At 54.2% G+C, this 22,793-nt stretch overlaps 1 protein-coding gene across 1 annotated transcript; it reads right to left on the reverse strand.

The window, feature by feature from the left end:
* Positions 1-20,848: 20,848 nt before the first annotated feature.
* On the reverse strand, positions 20,849-21,297 carry CALML3 (calmodulin like 3). The gene is given in 2 exon segments (XM_027595474.1): positions 20,849-20,991; positions 20,994-21,297. Coding segments are annotated over 2 exon segments (447 nt in total).
* Between the last annotated feature and the right edge of the window lie 1,496 nt (positions 21,298-22,793).

A 22,793-nucleotide genomic window follows, 5' to 3' on the forward strand; every position in this document is an offset into this window, starting at 1 on the left:
CACACGGGGGTGAGTGTGACCGTGTGTGTGAGGGTGAGGACTTGCGAGTGCGGGAGCACATGGGGTGAGTGTGGGGACCCATGGGGGTGAGTGTGGAGCGGGGCCGGCTGGGAGGGGCTCACTCTGCAGCAGACACAGCGTCTCAGTGGGGGGCTGAGTGCAGGGGTGCCCACATCTGCAGGTGTGCAAGTGGGGATCTGACCTTGCTCCTTCTCCTCCAGGCTGGGGAACTATGCAGTGGCTGGGACGAGATTTCAGGCTGGCTGTGGCGTTTCCTGCTCGTAGGACCCCGGCTTCTGGGGGACTGGGAACGAGGGGCGGAGGCTGGGGCTCCAGGGGGCAGCCAGGGCCACTGGAAGGAGTGCAGGCCTCGGGGTGGGACTCACCTGCCCCCCCCCCAACCGTGGCCTCTGTGAGTCTCAAGAAAGTGGAGCGGCGGCCTCCCTCCTTGGGTGCTGGAGAGAGTTGAGTGAGCGAACTAGGTGAGCACGATACTGGCCCAGGGCTCAGCAACATCAGGCCTAGCAGCCCCTGCGTCAGGCGCTCAGCTCAGCGCAGGGCTGGCCCAGGGCTCCTCTGTCCCCTGCCGGGTTCTGGGGCCCCTCCCTGCCGCCCACTCCTTGTCTCCTGCCAGTTTCCTCCTGTAGCAGGGCCGGGCCTGCCAGCTCCCTGTTTGCCCAAGCCCAAGCCCTCCAAAGGAACCTAGCAAACCCAGGGAGAAAGGTTTGTTTTTGTTCTCCTACAGAAGAAGGAGACAGAGAAGTTTGCTAAGTCAGGCCCCATTAAGCTGGCAGAAAGGCTCTTTGTTGCAGCCTGAGACCCGTAACAAGGAACCAGTAAGAGAGAGCGCGTGCTTCTTTCTCTTTCCTGCAGTGTCTGGGTAAGACTAGCCCCACCTGGCTTTTCCTCCCCGTGGCCGGGGCATGCAATCCTCCATTAGCCGTAATTCTATCTCTTAGAGCAGAGAACCGTAGTGACGCTTCTGCGGTATTTTGGTCATCGGGATTTTAGTCTTTAAAATAATGGTGCATAATACTGAAATTATATACTTTCCGCAGTACTTGCACATGTTCTGTATTGTTGGGAGTGGTGCAACTGAGCCTTCTGCCTAGGGTCACACAGCGAGTTCCTGGCTAAGCTGGGGCTACCACCCGGTGCCCCTCACCTCCCCCGCAGGCCCAGGCTGGAGTCCTCTCTGCCACTGGGCTGTGTGTGCTTAGGCAGGTTCCCTAACCTCTGTCAGCCCCCATTTTCCTAGTTGGGAACTGGGGGTCATGATGAGGTTTGTTGCGAAAATTACATACATGACTTTATGTCAGGTGCCTCGTACACAATAGGCGCTCAAGAGATGGGGTCGCAGGCTTGCAGGATTCTCATCTCATGGAGTTGAAGTATGAATCTCACGGACACAAACGGGTGAAGTGAAGTGAAAGTTTAGTAAGTGAAGGAAGGAAAAAGCTCTCTAGCGTGCGAGGGGTCCCCAGTGGGGTGCCCCTGAGGCTGCTAGAGGAAGTTTTTTTTTTTGCTGAGAACTGACTGGGGAGTTCGTGGCCTTGAGATTCTTGTGCAGTCTTGGTTTGTCCCCTTATCTCTTGCTCCGCTTGTCTCAGCGTCTCCACCTGCCAGGAGTGGTTCCGGAACCCAGTCAGGGGGGTCAGGAGCCTCCTATCTCTCCTGTCCCGACTCCCGGGACAGGAACTGTGGGCAGAAAAAGCTGTCCTGGGATTGGGAGGAGTGACTGATTGTATACTTTCCAATTCGTGGGGGTGAGGGATAGTGCAAGTCTCCAAGGAACCTGGAAGCGAGGCTTTCAGGACCTCGGGGGCCAGCTGCTGCCAAGATAAGTTTCCTCTTATTTTATTCTTTTTAAAAAGATTTTAGTTATTTGTCAGAGAGAGAGAGCACACAAGCGGCCAGAGGCAGAGGGAGAAGCAGACTTCCCTCTGAGCAGGGAGCCCGACATGGGGCTCGATCCCAGGACCCGGGGATCATGACCTGAACCAAGATGCTTAACGACTGAGCCACCCAGGCGTCCGGATCAAGTTCCTTTCACACATGAAGGCACTGAGGCAGCGACGAGTACTTGAGGAAGGTCCCGCTCTGCGTGTTTCGGGGATCTGTCAGTGGGCTGCACGCTGTTTCCCACGTCAGTGGTATCATCCACCATCTGCTATTTGACGGGACTGTGGTAGTGAGGCCAAGAAGGGAATGACCCACAAGCCTCGAGCTAACTCTGAATTCAGTTCTGACTGTTCATGCTGCTCCTTCCATCTAGAATTTCCTCTCTCCATTCTGAACTCAACATTCAAAGACTCACCAAGGCCTCACCACCTCCAGGAAGCCTCCCCTGATTACTCTAAGTATGACTCTAAATGCTGAGGTTTTCTGTCCTCTCTAAACCCCTAATGCTATAGACACTGTAGGAAGCACCAGGATCAGCCCTTGTGGTCATCAACACACAGAGGATTTTGAGCAACGAGAGGTAAGTACGAGGATGTATCTAGTGAGCTCTGGCTGCCGCAACAAACACCAGACTCGGGGCTTAGGGACAACAGACATTCATTCATTCTTCACAGCTCTGGAGGCTGGACATCCGGGACCAAGACACCAGCAGATCCGGCGTCTGGTGGGACCCCACTTCCTGGTTCACAGACGTCTGCTTGCTGTGTCCTCCTCGCACGGTAGGAGACGTGGGGGCCCTGGGGTCTCTTTTATAGGGACATTAATCCCTCGTGACCTCATGCCCTCCCAGAGGCTCGCCCCTAACACCATCACAATGGGGGTTAGGTCTCAACATAAGGATGTTGGGTGGGCACATCCAGTCCACCGCAGTCCGTGCGTGGTGACGTGCTGACGACATTGGTCACGCGCACACTGCTCGTCTCCCTAAAGGCTGGGTGGGTTTTGGCATGTCCCCCAGGGACGCCCATACTTTCAGGTGGCCCCCAACTCCTGTAGCCCTCCGGGGGGTCAACCCACAGACACGGTCGGCCGGCAGCCCTCTCCCACTCGGGGCTCAGGCCGGGCCTGGTCCCGCAGCGGGAGCACCCTTTGGCTATGACACCCTGGCTCCCAGACCCGGATGGACATGAATCTCATCAGCTGTCCATTGCTGACTTCTGCTCAGCGTGTGCTCTGACCTGAGGCTCCTTCCCCGGGGCACTGTCCTCTGTGTCCTGCACCAGAGAGAGTAATGCCCACAGCTGCGCTCACAAAGGCCTCCCCGAGCTGACACCAGGCGCTCTCCAGACCCACCCGAGTCTGCCCTGCTCTTTGATACACTGCTTTTTTGGAGTGACTCATCACTAATGTTTCCCGTCAACAACAACAAACACCCAGAGGAGGCCTGAGGGCTCTCCTTGGCTTAATATGTTTTGAAATTGCACTGGAAGGGAAAACCCATTACACAAAGGGCTTTGCAGGGGGAGAGGGAAGAAGGCGCTAGAATAAACACTCTGGGGAGCCAGGCCCAGCAGGGCCTGGGTCAGGCGAAGCGGACTCTGGCGGGACAGAGAACCGAGCACTGTCGCCCGCTCCCTCCCCTACGATTCACAGGCAGGCCCCCTGCAGGTCCTTCCTGGCCCAGGATGAGATCCACAGCCGACCGACCCTTGCATCGCTGGCTGGACTGGACCTGCAGGTGGGCTCCCGGCCACATCCTGATGTCATCACGACATGAGAAGGGCATCACGAAGGTTGGCGTCGGCAAGACCTGGCTTTGCTGCTCACTGGCCTTATGGCCCCAGGCGAGTTACTTAGCCTCTCTCAGCCTCAGTTTCTTCATCTGTAAAATAGGCGTAGCGCCTACCTTCAAGATTGCCGTGAGGATTAAAAATGACGTCGGCGAAGTGCCTAAAATGTGAGGGGCGCTTATGACTTCACAGCAAATCTTACTGAATTAAATATCTTCACCTCCCAGATAAGCCCTCTGGGTCTAGCAAAAAGAAACGGAGTTAGCACCCAGGCCTTCTCTGGTGGAAGCACGTAGCTGCGCCGGGCAGAGGGCATGTCTGCGGAACCTGGTCTGCCCGTGGCCCCCACAGCTGGGGTTTGCCCACATGGGGCTTGTTCTGGTGGAATCTGAGCACCGGGCCCCTGGCCTCTGCCACCTTCCTCACACCCCCGAAAGGGAGGCGCAATCTCCCGCAAACCCTGGGATGAATGCTCTGTGGGGCCTGGCGTGGTCACAGGCACGGCGGACCAGGGTGGAGGCACGGGCTCCACCTCGGGCCCTTTGCGCGGGGGCCACCGGCCGGCGGGGCAGAGCTGTGGGCCCGACCGTCCTCGAGGAAGGCTCTGGGCGTGTGGGAAGACTCAGGAGACAAAATCCACTGGTCATGGCCGACAGCGGGGGACAAAGGGGGCACTACTGGTTAGAATTTCTGCAGGGGCACCTTTCACTCCTGTGGAGGGCAGCACTTTCCGTTAGTAATAACAGCACGTGGAGGTCCAGGTACGGATTCCCCGGCATCTCTAACCCTCGCTGCCCCTCCCTGACAGCCGCTGGTAGCAGTGGGAGAGGTTTAGCCTAAGGACCGTCCAAACCATGCTGCACAACCACATTCATAGGAGAAAAAGGAAGATTTGTTTGTCCCCAGGTTCTGTTAAAGTGGATACATCTGGACTAACCGGCCACTGACCCCTCAGGTTCCAGGTTCGGCCCCAAATCTCAACCCTCAAGGACAAGCCAGTGAAGCAGGGCTTCTCAAAAAGTGACACCTTGACGAGACTCACTCCTGCCTGGGTGTGTCCACGTCACAAGAGTGTTCCTACACGCCTTCCTGCTCTGATCCTCCAACGGCTGAGTGGCCTGGGCAGGCCTGGTATTAACTTCCTTTTACAAAGGAGAAAACAGCTTGGCAAAGTCTGCGTGGCCAGCAGCAAGCAGCAGGCCTGGGAGAAGAACCCAGATCTTCTGGCTCCTTCCACTAAGCTTTGTCCGGTGGGCTGCCTCGTGAGTCCCTGCAGGTCCAGAGATTGGATAACTGTGGGTCTGATCATCAAAGAGCTTCCGGATCCCAAATTTGCATGTTAAAGCATTCTCCTGCTACTGGTGGGAGCAGAAACTGGCATAATTTTTAGGAGTATAATTTGTCAATATGCATCAAAATCCTGAAAGGTACCCATGATGCTTTGACCACTTACTGTCACTGTTAGGAATGTATCTTAAAGAAGTACTCAGAAAAGGGCACTTGGTTAAGAAGTTAGTCATAGAGTTGCCATATGATTCAGCAATTCTGCTCCGAGATGTACACCCAAGGGGTGTACATCATGATGTGGGTACATCATCCACACACAAAAATTACACATGACTGTTTAGAAGCAGCGCTATTTACAATAACCTCAAAGTGAAAACAACCCAGTGTCTACCGGTTGTTGAGTGGATAAGTGAAATGTGATCTATCCATCCAATGGAATATTATCCAGCATAAAACGGAATGAAGTTCTAGTAGGCACTACCACACAGATGACCCTGGCAAACATTTTGCTAAGTAAAAGAAAGCAGTCATAAAAAGACTACACATTTACAATTCCATTACTAGGAAATGTCCAGAATTTGTCTCTAGAGGCAAACTGATAGGAACAGAAAGTAGATGAGTGGTTGCTTAGGGCTGGGGTGGACGAGTGGGGGCCGGGGCAGGGATGGAGACTGACTGCTAATGGGGGACAAGAACATTCTAAAATCAGATTGTGGTGATGGTTGCACAACTCTGTGAATACACTCACAAACATTAAACTGTACACTTTATTTTTTTTATTTACTTTTTTAACTCATGACCCTGAGATCAAGGCCTGAGCAGAGATCAAGGGTCAGATGCTTAACGGACTGAGCCGCCCAGGTGCCCCTAAACTGTTACACTTTAAGTGGGTGCGTTATTATTATTATGTTGTTTGTATCTCAATAAAGGTGTTAAAAAAAAAAAAGGACACCAGGATGTTATTCTCAGCATTTTTAAAAAAGATTTATCTATTTATTTGAGGAAGAGTGAAAGCCCGGAGGGCAGGGCAGAGGGAGAGAGAGAGAGAGAGAGACTCAAGCAGACTCCACACCAACCACGGAGCCTGACTCGGGGCTAGATCCCACCACCCTGAGATCATGACCTGAGCTGCAAACCAAGAGTCAGACACTCAACCCACTGTGCCCCCCAGGAGTCCCTATTCTCAGCATTTTAAAAAATAATAAACAAACTACTTGAAATAATCTAAATCCCTGGGGGAGAGATAGTTAAATAATATGGCATATCTATAAGTGAAACATTTATAGTCAATAAATATAATATACAGGCATATTTTAGGCAATGAAAAAATGCTCACATTATTAAATATAAAATGTAAAGTATGTATACTCATAATTTTATTCTTAATTTAAAAAACATCAAATGTTTTATTTGAGGTAATTGCATATTCACATGTGATTTTCACAAAAAATTTATAGTAAGCACTTTATTAATATCTTTCCCTAGCTAGATTCCAGTAAAGTAAAACAAATATGTAAGAAACATTTAGAGTTCTCCATAAAATTAACATTAAATGCTGACCAGCTGTTGAGGCTTAGCAATCCAATTTCAGGGGCGCCTGGATGGCTCAGTTGGTAGAGCACAAGACTCTTGATCTCAGGGTCATGAGTTCAAGCCCCATGTTAAAGCTTACTTAAAACAAAACAAGACAAAACAAGAACCCACCCAATATTTAAAAAAAGAAATCCAGTTTCACCCTGAAATACGGTACTGCATTCTGATCTTTAATCTCAAAGAAGTGATCCTATTTCATTATTTTAATGATGAACTTAAGGAGTTTTGTTTTTGGGGTGAGGATTTTGTCATTGCCTTCAGTCAAGGCTTTTCAACGTTTTTCACATTCTGGCACATCTGTAAAATGATAGAATTTGTGTGTTAGTATGTGGCAGCAAGTAACCAGCCCAAGAATGCCTTCTCCTTGGGGGAGAAATTTCTCGGCACCCTGAATGTAAAATTTTCTTGCTGACTGCCCAGAAAGTCTTACTGCAAGTTTGCGGCAGAGTATGCACAGGTAGTTTTAAAAATAGTACAGAGAGATTCAGTGAACCTTTCACCATTTTTTCCCCATAGTTATATTTTGCAAAACTGCGGGTATGGTATCACAACCGGGACACTGACGTTGATACATAAGGTACAGAATGTTTCCCCTGATGCCCGGATCCCTCCTGGTGCCCTTCTCTAGCCACACCCACTTCTGTCTCCATTCCCACCTTAACTCCTGCCAGCTATACTCTCCTCTCCATCTCTATAGTTTTGTCATTTCAAGGATGTTGTATAAATGGAATCATATAGTATGCAATATTTGGGGATTAGGTTATTTTCATTCAGTATAATTCTCTGGAGATCCATCTAGGTTGTTGCGCACATCAGCGGTTCCTTTCTCCTTAGTGCTGAACCACATTCCATGTGTGGATGGACCCCCATTTGTTTAGCCATATTCACTCGATGAAGGATGTCTGGATTATTTCCAGTTTGGGGGCATTACAAATAAAGCAACTAGGGATGCCTGGGTGGCTCAGTTGGTTAAGCGTCTGCCTTTGGCTCAGGTCATGATCTCGGGGTCCTGGGATCGAGTCCTACATCGGGCTCCCTGCTCGGCGAGGAGTCTGCTTCTCCCTCTGCCTGCCTTGCTCCCCCTGCTTGTGCTCTCTCTCTCTCTCTTTTAAAACAAACAAACAAAGCGACTATAAAACATTTTTATACCATTTAAAAAAATGTGACTATATGTTTTTCTTTCTCTGGGATAAATGCTTAGAAGTGTCATTACCGGATCATCACATATTTAGTTTTTGTTTGCTTGTTTAAGAAAATGCCAAACTCCTGTTTCCAGAGTGGCTGTATCATTTTATATCCCCATCAGCAACGTATGAGTGATCCAGTCTCCCCACCCCGTGGCCAGCATCTGATTTGGTTGGTGTTTTTCATTTCAATTATTCCGGAGATTGTGATCTCTCACTGTGCTTCTTCTCTGCATTTCGCTAATGAATAATGATGTTGAGCGTCTTTTCCTAAGTTTATTGGCTGCTTGTAGATCCTCCTCAGTGAAATGTCTTGTGGTTTTTTTTTTGTTTTGTTTTGTTTTTTTTTACTGTTGGGTTTTGAGAATTCTTTATATATTCTAGACAGTAAGTATGTAATTAGCAAATATTTTCTCCCAGTCTGTAGGTTGTATTTTCATTCTCTAAACAGGGTTTTTTGTGGAGTATAAGTTTTTACATCTAATGAAGTCTGGTTTATTACTTTTTCCTTTTTTTTTGTTGTCCCAGGCCTTACCACCTTGAACGCGCCTGATCTCGTCTGATCTCGGAAAATTTTTCCTTTTTTTTTTTTTTGATCATATTTTTGGTGTCAAGTCCAGAAACACTTTGCCTAGCTTTGGGTCCCACAGATTTTTTCCTATGTTTTTCTCAGAAAGTTTTATAGCTTTATATTTAGGTCTCTGTGATCCATTTTGAGTTCATTTCTGTATAAGGTATGACTTAGGTTAGGCTGAAGTAATTTTTTTTCTGACCCAATTGCTCCAGCACCATTTATTTAAAAAGGCTATTTTTCTTCCAAAGATTTGCCAAATGTCAGTTGGATATATTTATGTGGGTTTATTTCTGGATTGTCTATTCAGTTCCATTGATCTATGTGTTCATCCCTCTGTCAATAATCCCATGCTGTCTTGATTCCTCTAGCTATATAGTAAGTATTGAAGTTGGGTGCCCTGTGGCCTCCCACTTTATGATTCTTATTTTTTAAAAATTAAAAATAATTTTTAATTCCAGTGTAGTTAACAACCAGTGTTAGATTAGTTTCCAGGGTACAGTATAGTGATTCAACATCTCTATACATTAGTCAGTGCTCATTACAGTAAGTGCACTCCTTTACCCCCTTCACTTATTTCCTCCCCCGCTCCATTTCCTCCCTCTACCCCATTCCCCTCTGGAAATAATCAGTTTGCTCTCCATAGCTAAGACTCTGTTTCTTGGTTTGTCTCTTTTTTTATTTGTTTATTTGTTTTGATTCTCCACTGTATGATTCTTTTTCAAAGTTTTTTAGCTATTGTAGTTCCTTTGCATTTCTATATCAATTTTGGAATAATCTTGTCATATCTACAGAAGTCTTGCTGGGATTTAAAAAAAATTTTATTTATTTATTTGACAGAGAGAGAGAGAGAGAGAGAGCATGAGCGGGGGGAAAAGCAAGGGGAGAGGGAGAAGCAGACTTCCCGCCAAGCAGGGAGCCCGATGTGGGACTCAATGTGGGACTCGATCCCAGGACCCCGGGATCATGACCTGAGCCGAAGGCAGATGCCCAGCGTTCTGAGCCACCCAGGCGCCCCTTGCTGGGATTTTGATAGGAACTGCTTTAAACCTGTTTGTCAGTCTGGGGAGAATTGACATCTTTAAGATGCTGAGTCTTCCAATCCATGAAAATGGTATGTCTTTACATTTGTTTAGATATTCTCTGATTTTTTTTTCAGCATTTTGTAGTTTTTAGTGTACAAATCCCACATGTATGTTGTTAGTTTTACACGTGGGTATTTTATTGAGCAATTGTGAATGGTATTTTATTTTTGCTTTCAGTGTCTAGATGGTCACTGCTAGCATATATAGAAATAAAATTGATTTTTATACGTTGATCTTATGTCCTGCAGCCTTGATATTTTGTTTTAGACACTCAAGCAGTCTAAGAGTCCCTAGTGCCTTGTCTCCTCCATGTGGAAGCTCCACACTACCCACCCCTGCATCTGCCATCACTGTTCTGCCAGGCTGCCTCCTGCTCTCCTTGGACCCTGGCCTGAGTGTCTGAGGTTCTGGCCTTGCTCAGACTATTGTTCCTCCTATAAGACACCCTCCTTCCCACTCTGCAGACCCCAAGCCCACTCCCCCTGCAGTCCTACAGGGGTTAGTTAGCCTTAGTCCTAACCCTCCTACCATCTTTTTGGATCCTTCAGATTTGCACTGGGCTCTCCCTCTCTGACCTAGTGCATTTATCGTCAGCAGCATACATGTTATTACTTACACGTCCTCTGTTTACAGGTGAGAGTTTTATGTCCACGGACACCGGAGAGAAAGCTTGTTGAGGACAAGGATTTTGTTTTGCTCTTCATAGCTCATGGAGGGCTTTCCAGCAGAATGTACCTGAGTGATACACATACAGGTGTAGGTTTCTGTAGAAAGTCAGACAACAAGAGTTAGAGAGAAAAGAAAGCACTAAGAGGGATTCTCAAACAACCGTCCCGGGCTTCTCTTCTTGGGGCTTCCCCACTGCGTCTGAGATACGGGACGGGACGTACCAAGAGACCTTCCCCTCTATGGCATGCCTGCAAAAACAACAGCCGGGGGCCCTGGACCAGCTCCTACTGTTTCTGGCCTTGCTCCCTGTGCCGCAGCCAGAAGGGAAGGGCTGCTCAAAGGCTCTCATGCCTCAGGAAGGAAAAGCAATCTGCAGCAAGGCTCCGTCCCGAGATCAGGTTCTTAAACAACTAGTGAATAAATAGGAAAAAAATATGTTAGGAGGCAGTGGAGCTTGGGTTGTGTTTGGAAATAAGTGGCAGCCACCAGGGAAGGGTCGGGGGCGGGGGAGAGCCATGAGTTAGAGAACTGAAGATGCAGTGCAGAAGTAAGGGAGAGTGAGGCGAGAGTAAAGCCAGGAGGGAAAAGGAGATGGAGGGGCAGGGATCTCAGAACAGGCAGATGACCCTGAAAGAGAGACGCGGGGGGGGGGGGGGGGGGGGGGGGAGCGGAGAAGGGGGAGGGGAAGGGGTGGGAGGAGACCGAACAACAGAGGTCTATAGGAGTGGAGAATGGAAAGAAAGCCCTGAGTAGCTTTACTAAGAGAACTGAAGACAGCGAGCCTCGGAAAGAGTGGTCTGGTTGAGAGCAGTCTGCACGTCAGGAAACCTGGGGGGGACCACGGAGAGGGAGAGCAGAGGTCAGATCTAAAAGGGGAGGCAAGGGTTTAGCGTCGCAACATTTTACCGGCATTCTGATTGAAATGTGTGTGTGCCTGTTGCACGTGGACCTGAGGAAACCCCCAGGGCTGAGCATCCAGGCCATCAGCATGACTCGCCTTCACACTGGGCAGGATGAGTCAAGGTGAGTCAAGTACATTCAAGGCTCGGCATAGATGGACACGCCCAGTGTTCAGTCCCTCACCCGAGATGTGTTTACCTTGATGAAAGCGAGCTCGAGCTTCTGCTTGGGGGCCCTCTCTCCTGGGACCCCTTCCACTGGCCCGGGAGGGGCCCTGCCATGGTTCACATGGTCATCTCTTTTTGCACGATTTGCACAGGTCAGCTGTTTAAGCGCAGCGGAGACTGCGGTCCCCTCTCTCTCTAACCCAGGGCGTTTCCAGCCCCCGTGAACACAGATGTCCTGGGCGGGACACGTTTTCGGGCGTGCTTACTACCACTGGCATGATGGCATGGAGGTACAGAGCCTGTGGTCCTCCTGTCACGTCACGGCAGGACCCCAGCGGGACGGGGCGGCAAAGGAGAAATGAGGTTTGAGATTTCTAGAGCCAGAAGCCGGGCCGGGGAAAACTCCTGCCATCATCAGATGTAAACTAGGAAGCACAGGATCGACGTCCGGCCAAGGCCTCATCAAACCCGAGGCTCTCCTGTGCTGGGAATAGGCCATCAGGCTGCTTGTGCTGTGGTTGTGAGGCCACCACGCGTCTCTCGCCCTCCCCTCGGTGGCACTCCAGCCCTGGAGCCACGGGGTCCCCAGATGTGTGCCGTGCCCCTATGTGTGTGGCCCACCGCAGCCCCAGCTCGCTGAGCATGGGAGCGTCTCCGGCACGGTGCCGGGCCCCTGGCCGACGTCCGACACACAACTCTGTAAGACTCACGAACGAATGAAGGCGTGAAACACGCATGGAAATCCGTAGCTGCTTGTTCATTCTGCAGATGCCATCAGTGTAGCTTTGTTTTCACCACGGCCAGAAAAACCATCACTGTAAGGACGTAATCCCACACGAGGGACCGGTCCTTGTGCCCCCCCACCCTGCCCCCTGCCCAGTGACAAACGCTGGGCGAGCAGGAGGTGGGTGGGTGGGCCCAGGTTCCCACATGCAGGCTCACTCGCGGGGGGAGGCCCCTGCGTTCTAGGTGGGAAAAAAAAATCTCTTTTCAGCTGTTCTTCGGAGTTTCCCCGGCATCCCCGCAGTTTGTTAAACAGAGGGCTTGCTGGTTGCAAAACCTCTCTGGATGTTTTCGTTCCCTTTTTGATGGAAACCTCTATTTGGTAACAGAACCGGTTTCCTCACAGGTTTTGTGTTGGAGACGGGGCCTTGCTCCACCCTCGGAGCCTCTCCTTGCGGAACGCTGTTGCATTTCTTAGGCTGTGGCCATGCAGAAGCTGGGACTTTCGGAAGGGCCACAAAGACTCTGGATGCAAGAACTAAAACCTGACTTTTGAAATGAGGTAGAGGGCTTTGGACGGGAGTTTTATTTGGATAGACTGCTTCTTGGAAATGCTGCTTGTATCTCTTGGGATAGGCTAAAAACACTTTGATGTCTAACCTCAGGCACTTACTTGCGAACAGCCCGGGCCAAGCACGGGATGGGGCTTCTTAGGGTACGAAGACACACCACCCGCCCCCGCCCACACACACACACACACACACACACACACACACACACACACACACACACACACAGGCGATGAGCCGCACTCTCATGCAGGTTAAGCTGTCTCCCGTGTGGTCTCTTCCGCGGACTTCTCAAAATCCGTGCTACTGTGAAATTTTTCTTCACAACTCATCAGAATTGTGCGTGTGGATGTTTCAGACCATTTCTTGGGGTACAGCTCTTCCAAGGCAAGAAAGACAGCGCTTTCCTGGCTTCTGCCTAATCTCCCTGTCTGAACCGAAAGGCCTCCACTCACTCACCGGGGAGTATTTTCTTGCCCTCCTTTGGTGGTGGTGACGGCAACGGGAGACAGGGTCTGTCGGGGAAGAATCTGTCATCTCAGGCCAGGCCGACCCCACCTTTGGAGTCACCAGCGTCTCTTCCCCACCCGGATCTGCTGTCTTGGCGGCGTCAGCCCAGGGAAAGTTCCAGGGCCGGTGGAAGGGCCCGAGCTGGCTGGCCTGGCCCAGGGCCGCGGGGCTGGGAGGTAAGGCATCGTTAGATGTGTTGGCTCTCTGCAGTCCACAGGGGGTGGCTCCCGCTGGAGTAGTCATCTCCCCATTCTGGGGGTCATCTGGCATCACAGCAGTGCTTTCTGGAGAAAGAAGCCTCCAGAAGAACCAGCCAGACGTGCCAGCAGGTTAGGTGGACCCAAACACCAGCGCCTGTGCAGACATCCTGCTTTGCTCTTGCATGTCAGAGTCTGGAAGGGGCTGAGCGGAACAGAGACAGTCTGAGAAGAGCGGGCACTCAGTGGGTCGAGGCCTCAGCCGGCAGGACCCCGTGCCTCCGAGGCCAACGCTCAGACACCCTCCCCACGAGTGCGTGAAGCACAGGAGCCCTCCCCTCCAGAGCCCTCCACAGGGATTCTTCCCTCTGACGACTCTTCCTCCTCCTCTGTGAGCACCCGACCCTCCGCCCACCCGCTGAACTGTCCCCCGCAGGGCAGGCCCCTGCCCCCATAGCTAAGGATATCACAGAGCGCAGAAGCAGCGGCATGATTTATGGGGCCCATCCTTCATGATTCAGAACCCATTCAGAATTTCAGGGTAGTGACAGCAGAGGACCCACCGAGCAGCATCAAGCCCAGATCCCCCCAGAATGGCGGAGGGGGCCTTTCATCACCTCACTTGGCCGCTGACCTTCCTCCGACGGCGAGGACATCTCTAGCTGGGAGGCACTTGGCGGCTCAGGCAGCACCCTTGCCGTGAACACCGACTCTGGCTGGGCTCTGTGCTCGGCATTCAGCCGCGAGGTGGCTGCGCTCAAGGGGCTGGCCACTCGGTGGGGAGATGGGGGACAAAAACGGGTCAGGCGATATCATCAGGTACGTGCAGAGGCCACGGACATGCTGCGAGGGTTCTGGAGGATGGAGAGAAGGTAGCTGATCTGACGAGGAGGATAGGGAATGCGAGTCAGCCTTCCTTGAGGATTGGACGGCAGAGCTGAGTTTATAGGGCTGGGTGGGAAGTGGTCGCACAAAGTGCCCCTCTGTGCCCCTCTGTGCCTTCTCCCATGCTGTCTCTTCAGCCCGGGAACAGCAAACCCAGGCCTGCCTGCCTCCTCCCCACCCACCGCGTCCGCCTGGAGGCCGCTCCGTACGCAAGCCGCCTCCTTCACGTTTCCAGAGCATGTCTCCATCCATCCCTCATGCCACCATTTGTGTTCTGATCTTTACCTTTGTGTCCCCTAAAGCCCAGCACGCACGCACGCACGTATGTTCGACAGTGTTGGCCGAAGGAGTGGTGCATTGCCTGGGCGCGAGTCTGGTTTGACCCTGAACTTCGTTCTCAGAAGTGCTGTGTCCGGAACAGGGAGAGGGGGCCCCATCACCACCAGCGTTGGTCAAGCTTGGCTGGGGTCCAGGGACGCGTCACCACAGGGGATTGATGGAAGCTGAAATGTGTCAAGAGCGGCGGGGCCAGACGTGCGTCATCTAAATGCACTCTTGAAAGGGTTAGTGCTGCTTGCCCCGGACAGGAGAGGTTGCCGGCTCTTTGAAGTCCTGAGTATGGAGAAGCCGGGGCCTCTAATTTTCTGGTGCTCTAGAATCTCTCTAGAACATAGACGGGAGGAAGAAAGCGACCAGTGTGCAAAGTTGCATGGAGACACATTTCAGACCCAATAAGGAAACACTGTCTAAGGATAAAAATTATCCAACCATTAGACAATTGGCCTTGAACTCCCCACAATGGGCACAGCCCAAGGAGATGCAAAGGAGCCACCTCCCCAGGATGTCGTCACCTTTAGGCCTTGGGTCCTGGATGGGAGATTAAGCCAGAGAGCCTCTAAGATGGTGTGTGGTTCTAAGACCCTGCCCGTGTAGGAGTTCGTCTCCACCTCGGGCCCGGTGGTAAGAAGGCCATGTTGCGTCCAAGCCTGGAGACAGAGAGGACGCACCCCAGACTTCACTGGGCCTCATCATGCCGACTCTGGTCCTTGGGAGTGTCGAGGTTGGGAGTGACGAGCCAGGCTTCTGACACCAGTGGCGAGTCCCGAGTCTGCGGACGGCCTTTCCCTACGCTATGGGGATTGCCTCTCCCCCCTCGCCTTCCTTGTTTGGGTCTTCTCCAGAACCCAGGGCATATGACTCAGCGCACTACTCAAAGGGCGCAGGAGAAAGCCAGCTCTGGCCGGGTCCCCACAGCCTTCCTGGGACTCAGGGTAAGAAAACAGTCTGTGGGTCCCTCCGACCTCCCTTTGGGGCATATTTGCCAGGACTGCTGTCATGGACTACCACAGGCTGGATGCTTTAAGCAGTAGACATTTATATCTCTCATCTGGAGGCCAGAAGTCGGAGATCCAGCTGTGGAAAGCCCTGGCTTCTCCCAAGGCTGCTCTCCTTGGTGAACAGAACATGTCTTCTCCCTGTGTGGGCACATAGTCGTCCCTGTGTCTGCAAATGTCCCCTTCTTATAAGGACATCAGTAATACTGGATTGGGGCCCGCACTAATGGCCTTGTTTTAACTTGATCGCCTCGATAGAGGCCCTATCTCCAAATAAGCTTACATTCTGAGGTTCTGGAGGGGGGTCAAGACTCCAACATACGAATTTTGGGGGGACATAACTCAACCTCTAAGGGAGGACTTGTGTTTTGTCTGATTGCCCATCGCCTGCACCCCATGATATGAGTTTGGGTGGGAGGTAGAGCCCTCCTTCCACAAAGAGGCTGAGAGGCCCAGACATGGCCCAGCCGCTCTGTATCGATGACAAGGCTTAGGCCCAGCTTTGGCCGGAGAGATGCCTGCATGGGACTGTCTACTGTCCCAAAGATGTGGCCAGGGCAGAGTTCTCTCCTGCTGATGGTGGCCACCTCCACTTGCTAGGGACCGTAGCACCCCTGTGCCTGCGCTCACAGCCAGCACCAGGGCAAGAGGGGCTCTGGGTTGTGGGGCATTTTGACAATCCACCTCTGCGGTCCCCTAACCTCTGACCCAGGGGCTCTCATGGCTCCCGTGCTCCTCAACACCATTTAAGGTCTTTCTTTTCTCTGGGTCCCGTCTGCCCAAATTCTGCCCAGCTTGCTCCGAGAAGTTTCTCATCAGTGGTAGGAAGGATGGAGCTTCGGAGCCAGTCAGACCCAGGTTCAAACTCTAATTTACTAGGCTGTGTGACTTTTGGGGAAGTTATTTCAACTTTTTTTTTAAAGATTTTATTTATTTATTTGACATAGACACAGCAAGAGAGGGAACACAAGCAGGGGGAGTGGGAGAGGGAGGAGCAGGGAGCCCGATGCGGGCCTTGATCCCAGGACCCTGGGATCATGACCTGAGCCGAAGGCAGACACTTAACGACTGAGCCACCCAGGAGCCCCTATTTAAAACTCTTGAGGTCTCACTCTTCCCTTCTCTAAAATGGGCTAATAGATGTAGCTGCCACACCCACCTGTTCTGAGGATGAAATGAGCTAGTGCAGCACAGGTTGGGCATCTCACAGGGTCCTGGTCGGTCCCCGGGGAGGGGGTGTGAGGAAGCATGCCCTCAGGGAAAGCTGTCCTTCTATCACGGGGAAGCCCTCCAAACTAGAGTCTGCAGGGCACGCAACGGCCAGGAGATGAGACCAGCTCGGTGGGGACGAAGGGGGGGAAGCTTTGCACATGGCTGGTGGGTTTGCACGGGCCTTTTCCACGGCCATGCTCAGTTTCCTCAGCCCTGCAGGGCAGCACCCTGTGCTGAGCTGAGACAGCCTGGGCCCGCCCAACATTTAGCCTTCAATCTCCCCTGCCCCCCAGCACCCAGCACCTGGCAGGAGGGCCCGGGAAAGGCTCCACCTTGCCCCCTCTGGGTGGGGCCAGGCTCCTGCCTGACACCCACCAGAACAGCAGGATGGTGGGAGGTCTGCAGGTGGGCTGGGCCCAGAGCTTTCTTAGAGATCATTTGCGTGTTTGCTTGTGCTTTGCATTTTGGCGGAGAAACACACCCTGGATCCCCATGGCTTCCATTCATCCTGGGGCAGTCTCTACCTCATGCATGAGTTTTCATTTTAAATTTCTCCAAAGAGAACAACAGAGTCATTTTTAGTTGGCTGGTTCGGGGAGCCTTTGAACAGGCCCCTGGAATCCGCGAGGATCAACAGGAGCCAACAGGGCTGAGCACAGGAGGCAGAGGAGGGGCTTTATACCCTCTGGGAGGTCCGGGAGCCCCGAGCACTGATTTATGAGCGGCTTGGCAAAAGCCTATAGTAATATTTATAAATTCCTTCCCCGGGGCTGGATGGAATGTTCTGAGCCGCAGTGAGATAGCACCTTTTTGGGGGATGAAGGGAAGTTAAGTCCAATTATTCAATGACAGGGAATGTGGGTGAGGAGCCGCTGCCCAGATGTCGGCTCCCTGGAGACTCGGGGAAGGAAGCTGATCTGCAGGCCTCCTTACACCCTCTGGGACCCACTCCAGTCAAGGAACTTTCGGGGGCTCCTCCCCGGTGCTCCAGCCCCCAGGCTTCCCCCTGCCCTACTCCACAAGGCCAGGGACCTACCCCTGCGAATTGTGGTGACCACATTTCACCAACATCTGCCTCGGTATCAGGGGACAGGACAGGTTCTGGCCACGTGGAAGAAGAACGGGAAAGCAGATGGAGGGGGCTGAAGACACACACGGGTGTCCTGAGGGGCCCGAGCCCCGAGGCTGACCTGTGACCGGACACCCACAGTCAGAGCCACGCCCGGCACGGAGGTAGCTGCCGTGAGGGGCCTGCGTGCATGCCAGGCACAATGAAAGGCTCGCACACCCACTGTGAGTGTTGGACCCACCAGCCGAGGCGGGGGAGTCCACCGAATCCAAGGGCACCTGCCCAGCAGAGTCGGCCTCAGGCCTGGCTCCCTGTCCCTAACCCCACAGGGGGGCAGAGGGGCTGAGCCATGTGGCCAAGCTGGCCGATGACCTTGCCTGAATGAGAAGGACAATGGCAAATGCTTTTTAAAAATTGAGTTCAGGAAAGTAAAACCGAGGGGAAGGGAGGGGAGGGCACATATTCAACCCCGTGGGCCCACCTTGCCCTTGGCGCCTCAGGTTTCCCACCTGCGAGCAGAAGAGAACCCCGTTTCTCAGGGACCTGCGTCCAGGGGCTCCCAGAGGCCTGTTTCCTACCTGCTCGGCTCCCGACAGAAGTGGTGGAGACGGCAGGCAGTGGTCTGAGGAGCTGTCCTGACTCTGGGGGCAGCGCGGGGAGCTTAGCACCCCCTTTCCAGCCTGCTGGCCCCCTCATCCGCAGCCCAGCTCCAGGAACACCGAAAGGAGAAGCTTGGCAGGAGGCCTTTCAACAGCACCCTAGCTCCCTAGCTCCTGCCCTGGCCCAACGACTCTCCACGAAAGACGCTAAAGCCTATTAAACTGCAGGCTGGGTGGGTCCGGCAGGATGCCTACAGTAATTACAAGACCTGCATCGGCTAAATCACCGGGAGGCTGGGTGGAAGGCGCAAGAAGACACCTCATCCCTTTCTGTCTGAGTGTCAGCGGGCAAATAGGGCCCTGGGCTTGCAGGGGCTTCCGAGGCCGATGCCGGGAAAGCAGGGGTTAAATGCCCACTCTCCAGCCGGGGAGAAGGGCACCTCAGAACCCAGCCCCCCCTTACCTGGTTCTTTGCTTCCGGAAGCCGTGGTCCCATGAAAAACACTGAGCTGGAATCCTTTCGTCCCTGGGGGTGACGTCAGTGTTTCCTTTGGCAGGTGGGACCGTCATGCATGTCTGAACCTTTGAGGCGATGACTCGCTCGGGGCTCTTCTGCACAAGGCCCCTGAGGGAGCTGCGTCCACATCTGGACACTCCGTCCCCGCGCACGCAGAGGGGCTGGTTGCCAACGCTCCACCTGCAGGTGTTTAGCTCAGCTCCGACAGGCTCGGCCTGCGGTCAGCGCGCCGCTGTCCGATTCCACGCCTGGGGGCGGGGGGAGGGCCCCACAGCTGTACTGCATGGGGGGGGGTCCTGTCCGAGACCCTGCCCGGCGTCCCCTCAGCCCCCCGCCCTCTTGGACTGAGGGGTGGATGTACGTGGCCAGGCCTCACAGAGTGTTAGAGCTCAAGGGCGTTCCTAAAGGTGAATGTCAGAGTAGTTGCTACTGATTGGGCACCTACTGCATGCTGGGCACGTTAGGGTGATCTCTGATCCTCTCGCAAATGCTCGAGAGGCGCTGACACAGTCATCAGTCACGCCCCATCAGTGGAGGCGAAGGGGCTGTGGAGAGGCCGCTCGGTGCGGTCGAGGGCGCAGACCCGCGTGCAATCCCAGCCCTGTGCCTTTCCAGCTGGGGGGCATCGCGCGGATTTCTTGAGCTCCGCCTGTCTCAGCTTCCTCATGTGTGAGACGGGGAAGCTTCCCACAGCAACCACGGCACAGGGTGGTAGTGAGCTAGTGTGCACGCTGGGTGTGCCCCACGGGGCCTCGCGCCGGGGGGCGGGGTGCTGCTCTCTTCATGAAGCGCTCCTGGCGCTCGGCAGCCAGCAACAGTCCCAAGGCCGGAAATCCCAGTCTGTCCAGCCCCAGGGCCCGTGTTCCTCATCTTACATGTCAGGATGCATGCGTGCGGTGGGGGGGGGGGGGGGGTGTGTGGGGACCAAGGACCTATCCAAGATCAGCCAGCGGCTGCATGACCGTCCCCGGGCCGGCAGCCATCTGTCACCAGCCCCAGGACAGCGCCCACCGCACAAAACACTGCCTTCCTTTGGCACTGAGGTAACCTCTGCGGGGTCCCTTTGACCTCAGGGGGATGCCGGCAAATGCAGGAATAACCATGTCAGTGGCTTTGACGTCACACGTGCTGGACGGGCAGTTCGCACCCTCCGCCGCCCCCGTTCCTGTCACCCCAGAGCCCGCTAGTGATGGGAAGGGGCGACCACCTGTAATTCTCACCTGGAATCCGCTTGGCGCTCCGGGGGCTCGACTGACTTCCCCATTTTATTTGAAATAAACGTTGAAGATTTACCTTCTGTAGGCTTCTCTCTTTTCACTCTGCTTTCCAACGCAAGGTTTCGTGGCCTTTGCAAAAAGCACGACAATGGAGATCGCACCTCGTCTAAACCCCGGACGCATCGAGGATCATTTCAGTGGGCAGCAGAACAGAAGGATACGCGACAGGGATGCAAGCATTTTATTATTCCCCTGTACTTCCTTCTCCCTCCCGCTCAGATTTCCCTCCGTGAAGCTGAACACAGACGTGTTACAACTGACCCCAGCTTTACTCCCAGCCGCAAAGGACGAAGCACAGACAAGCGAGCGCCCGGTGGAAAGGGGGTGATGTTTCTCGGGGAAGCCTGATCGCAAGTGTCAACATCTCCAGCAGCCCCTCACCCAGGCCCGCCCCAGCCCAGCGGCAGACGGAGCCCGGGGAGGCTCCGGAACCGCTCCCCGGCGCTGGGGGCTCCCGCGGCCCCCGCCCCGGTGCTGAGCGCCTTCCAGGGGTCCAGCCAAGGGCTCTATGATGTCACCCTCCCCAGGTGGCCAGTGGGACTTGCACCGGTCCTCTGCGCACTGTCCATGCAGAGCAATGTCACTGCTGCTTCTGACAGGCAGAAGCACCTGGCATTTGCCGGGCTGGGGGTGGCCCGTGTCACCCAGCTGGGCAGAGGGGGGAAGGGGACAAAGGGAGGCCACACAAAGGTGGGCGGAATCACCTGGAACGGAGAAGCGGCAGAGCCCACAGGGGCCAGAGGGACGCAGGGAGCAAGGCCGGCCCCAGGTTCCTGCAGCAAAGCCAGGCGGCACCAGGCCCGGCCCCTCACTTGGACACCAGCGTGCGGACGAACTCCTCGTAGTTCACCTGCCCGTCCCTGTCCACGTCGGCGGCCCGGATCATCTCATCCACCTCCTGGTCCCTCAGCCTCTCCCCCAGCCTGGTCATCACGTGCCGCGGCTCGGCCCGCTCACCAGGCCGTTGCCATGCTGGTCGAAGACGCGGAGGGCCTCGCGGATCTGCTCCTCGCTGTGCCTGCCCCTCAGCTGCCCGGCCATAACGCCCAGGAACCCGGGGAAGTCCACGGAGCCGTTGCCGTCGCGGTCGATCTCGCCCACCTTGCCCCGCAGCTCGGCCTCCGTGGGGTTCTGGCCCGGGGAGCGCCTGACGGTGCCCAGCTCCTGGGTGGTGATGACACCGTCCCCGTCCTTGTCGAAAAGGCAGCAGGCCTCCTTGAACTCGGCCACCTGTTCCTCGCTCAGCTGGTCGGCCATGGAGGGCGGTGGCGGCCGGCGGGGCTGCGGAACAGGTGGCGGTGCGCGGGGCGCCGGCTGGCCGGCCGTCTGGCCCGGGCTTGACTGGCGGGCGCTTAAGAAGGAGCAGGGCTCCCGCTCACACGCAGGCTCCCCGCCCTGCAGCTGCCCCAGGCCGGGTGCTGTTGGAACAGGAGTCCGGCACCAGGAACGAGGCCGGCTGAGGGTTGCGCTGATGCCAGCGCCAGGGTGTGTGTGTGTGTGTGTGTGTGTGTGTGTGTGTGTGTGTGTGTGTGTGTGTGTGTGTGTGTGTGTGTGTGTGTGAACGGCTCCCCGCCCACCGCACTGGGAGCCGGCGGGAACCCCCGCGAGGACACCCACAGGGAGGGCAGCCTGCCCAGCCCACCGGACACTGGTGGTCCGGGCTGTTCCTTCCGGAATTGTCCCTGTCCTGTCTTCAGACCCCACGCTCCAGAGAACTGCCAGCTTCCCTTCAGTGGAGGTTCGGGGCAGGATGAAAGGCAGGAGTTGCCTTTGCCTGAAGGGAACTTCCTCCCTGTGTCTTTGCTTTCCAAAGCCTGAAAGCCTCCGGGTTCCCAAGAGGGTTTTCAGAGAAGGAACAAGGTTTTCTTCTTCAGGGGGAAGCACTGTCTTCTTATCTTCAGAAAAAAACATGAATGGAGACAGATTTCCTCCTACTCATGCATTCCTACATGTGTATTGAGGGCCTACTCTGTGCAGGGACTGTTCTAGAAGCTGGGACTAGAGCCACGAATGAGACAGGCAACTCCCAGTCCTCCAGAAGCTTCCCTTCCCTCTGCGAGACGGCTAGCTAGTGAGTAAACGAACAGGTGAGATACTTGGATATTGTGACAAAAACCATGAAGGAAAGTGAAGTCGCTTCCACAGTAGATGGTCAGGGAAGGCTTCCTCGGGGCGGCAAGGGAGGTGACCTGAGGGGAGAAGGTGCTGTCCAGGCAGGGAGGCTGAGTAGGCTCAAGCCTGTGGGTAGGAGAGGGCTTGGCATGGTCGGGGGACAGAGAGGTGGCCGGCGTGGCTGCAGCCCGGCGGAGGGGAGGAAATGAGGACATGGGGAAGGTGCAGGCCTGGACAGAGGCGGTGGGGGTTCACGTTTTACTCTCTGATTGACGGCAAGACAAACAAAGGCAGGTCTGGAAGTCTGGACCCCGTGTTTTGGGGTAGCAGAGCAGAAGAAAGGGGTGTTTTTAAGAGGAGATATTCTTAAGAAGGCAAAGTATGATGCTCCGACTCCTGCTCCCAACTCCAGGGAAGCCTGGGAAAATGACCACCCCCTGAGTGAGAAAAGGTGGCTTTGCCTGTGGGAATCCATGAAAATTCAAACTGGGAGAGACCCTGGAGAACCACCACAATACTGCAGGAGAGGACAAAGCTGGACTTCGAGACTCGCTGTAAGCCCCCAGTAATTAAGATGGCGCCGTTGCCCAAGATCCATTCTTGGGATCGAAGGAACAGAAGCACAGAGGGCCAGAAAGAGA

The sequence above is a fragment of the Zalophus californianus genome, chromosome 9 (genome assembly GCF_009762305.2).
Source record: "Zalophus californianus isolate mZalCal1 chromosome 9, mZalCal1.pri.v2, whole genome shotgun sequence".
Taxonomy (NCBI): Eukaryota; Metazoa; Chordata; class Mammalia; order Carnivora; family Otariidae; genus Zalophus; species Zalophus californianus.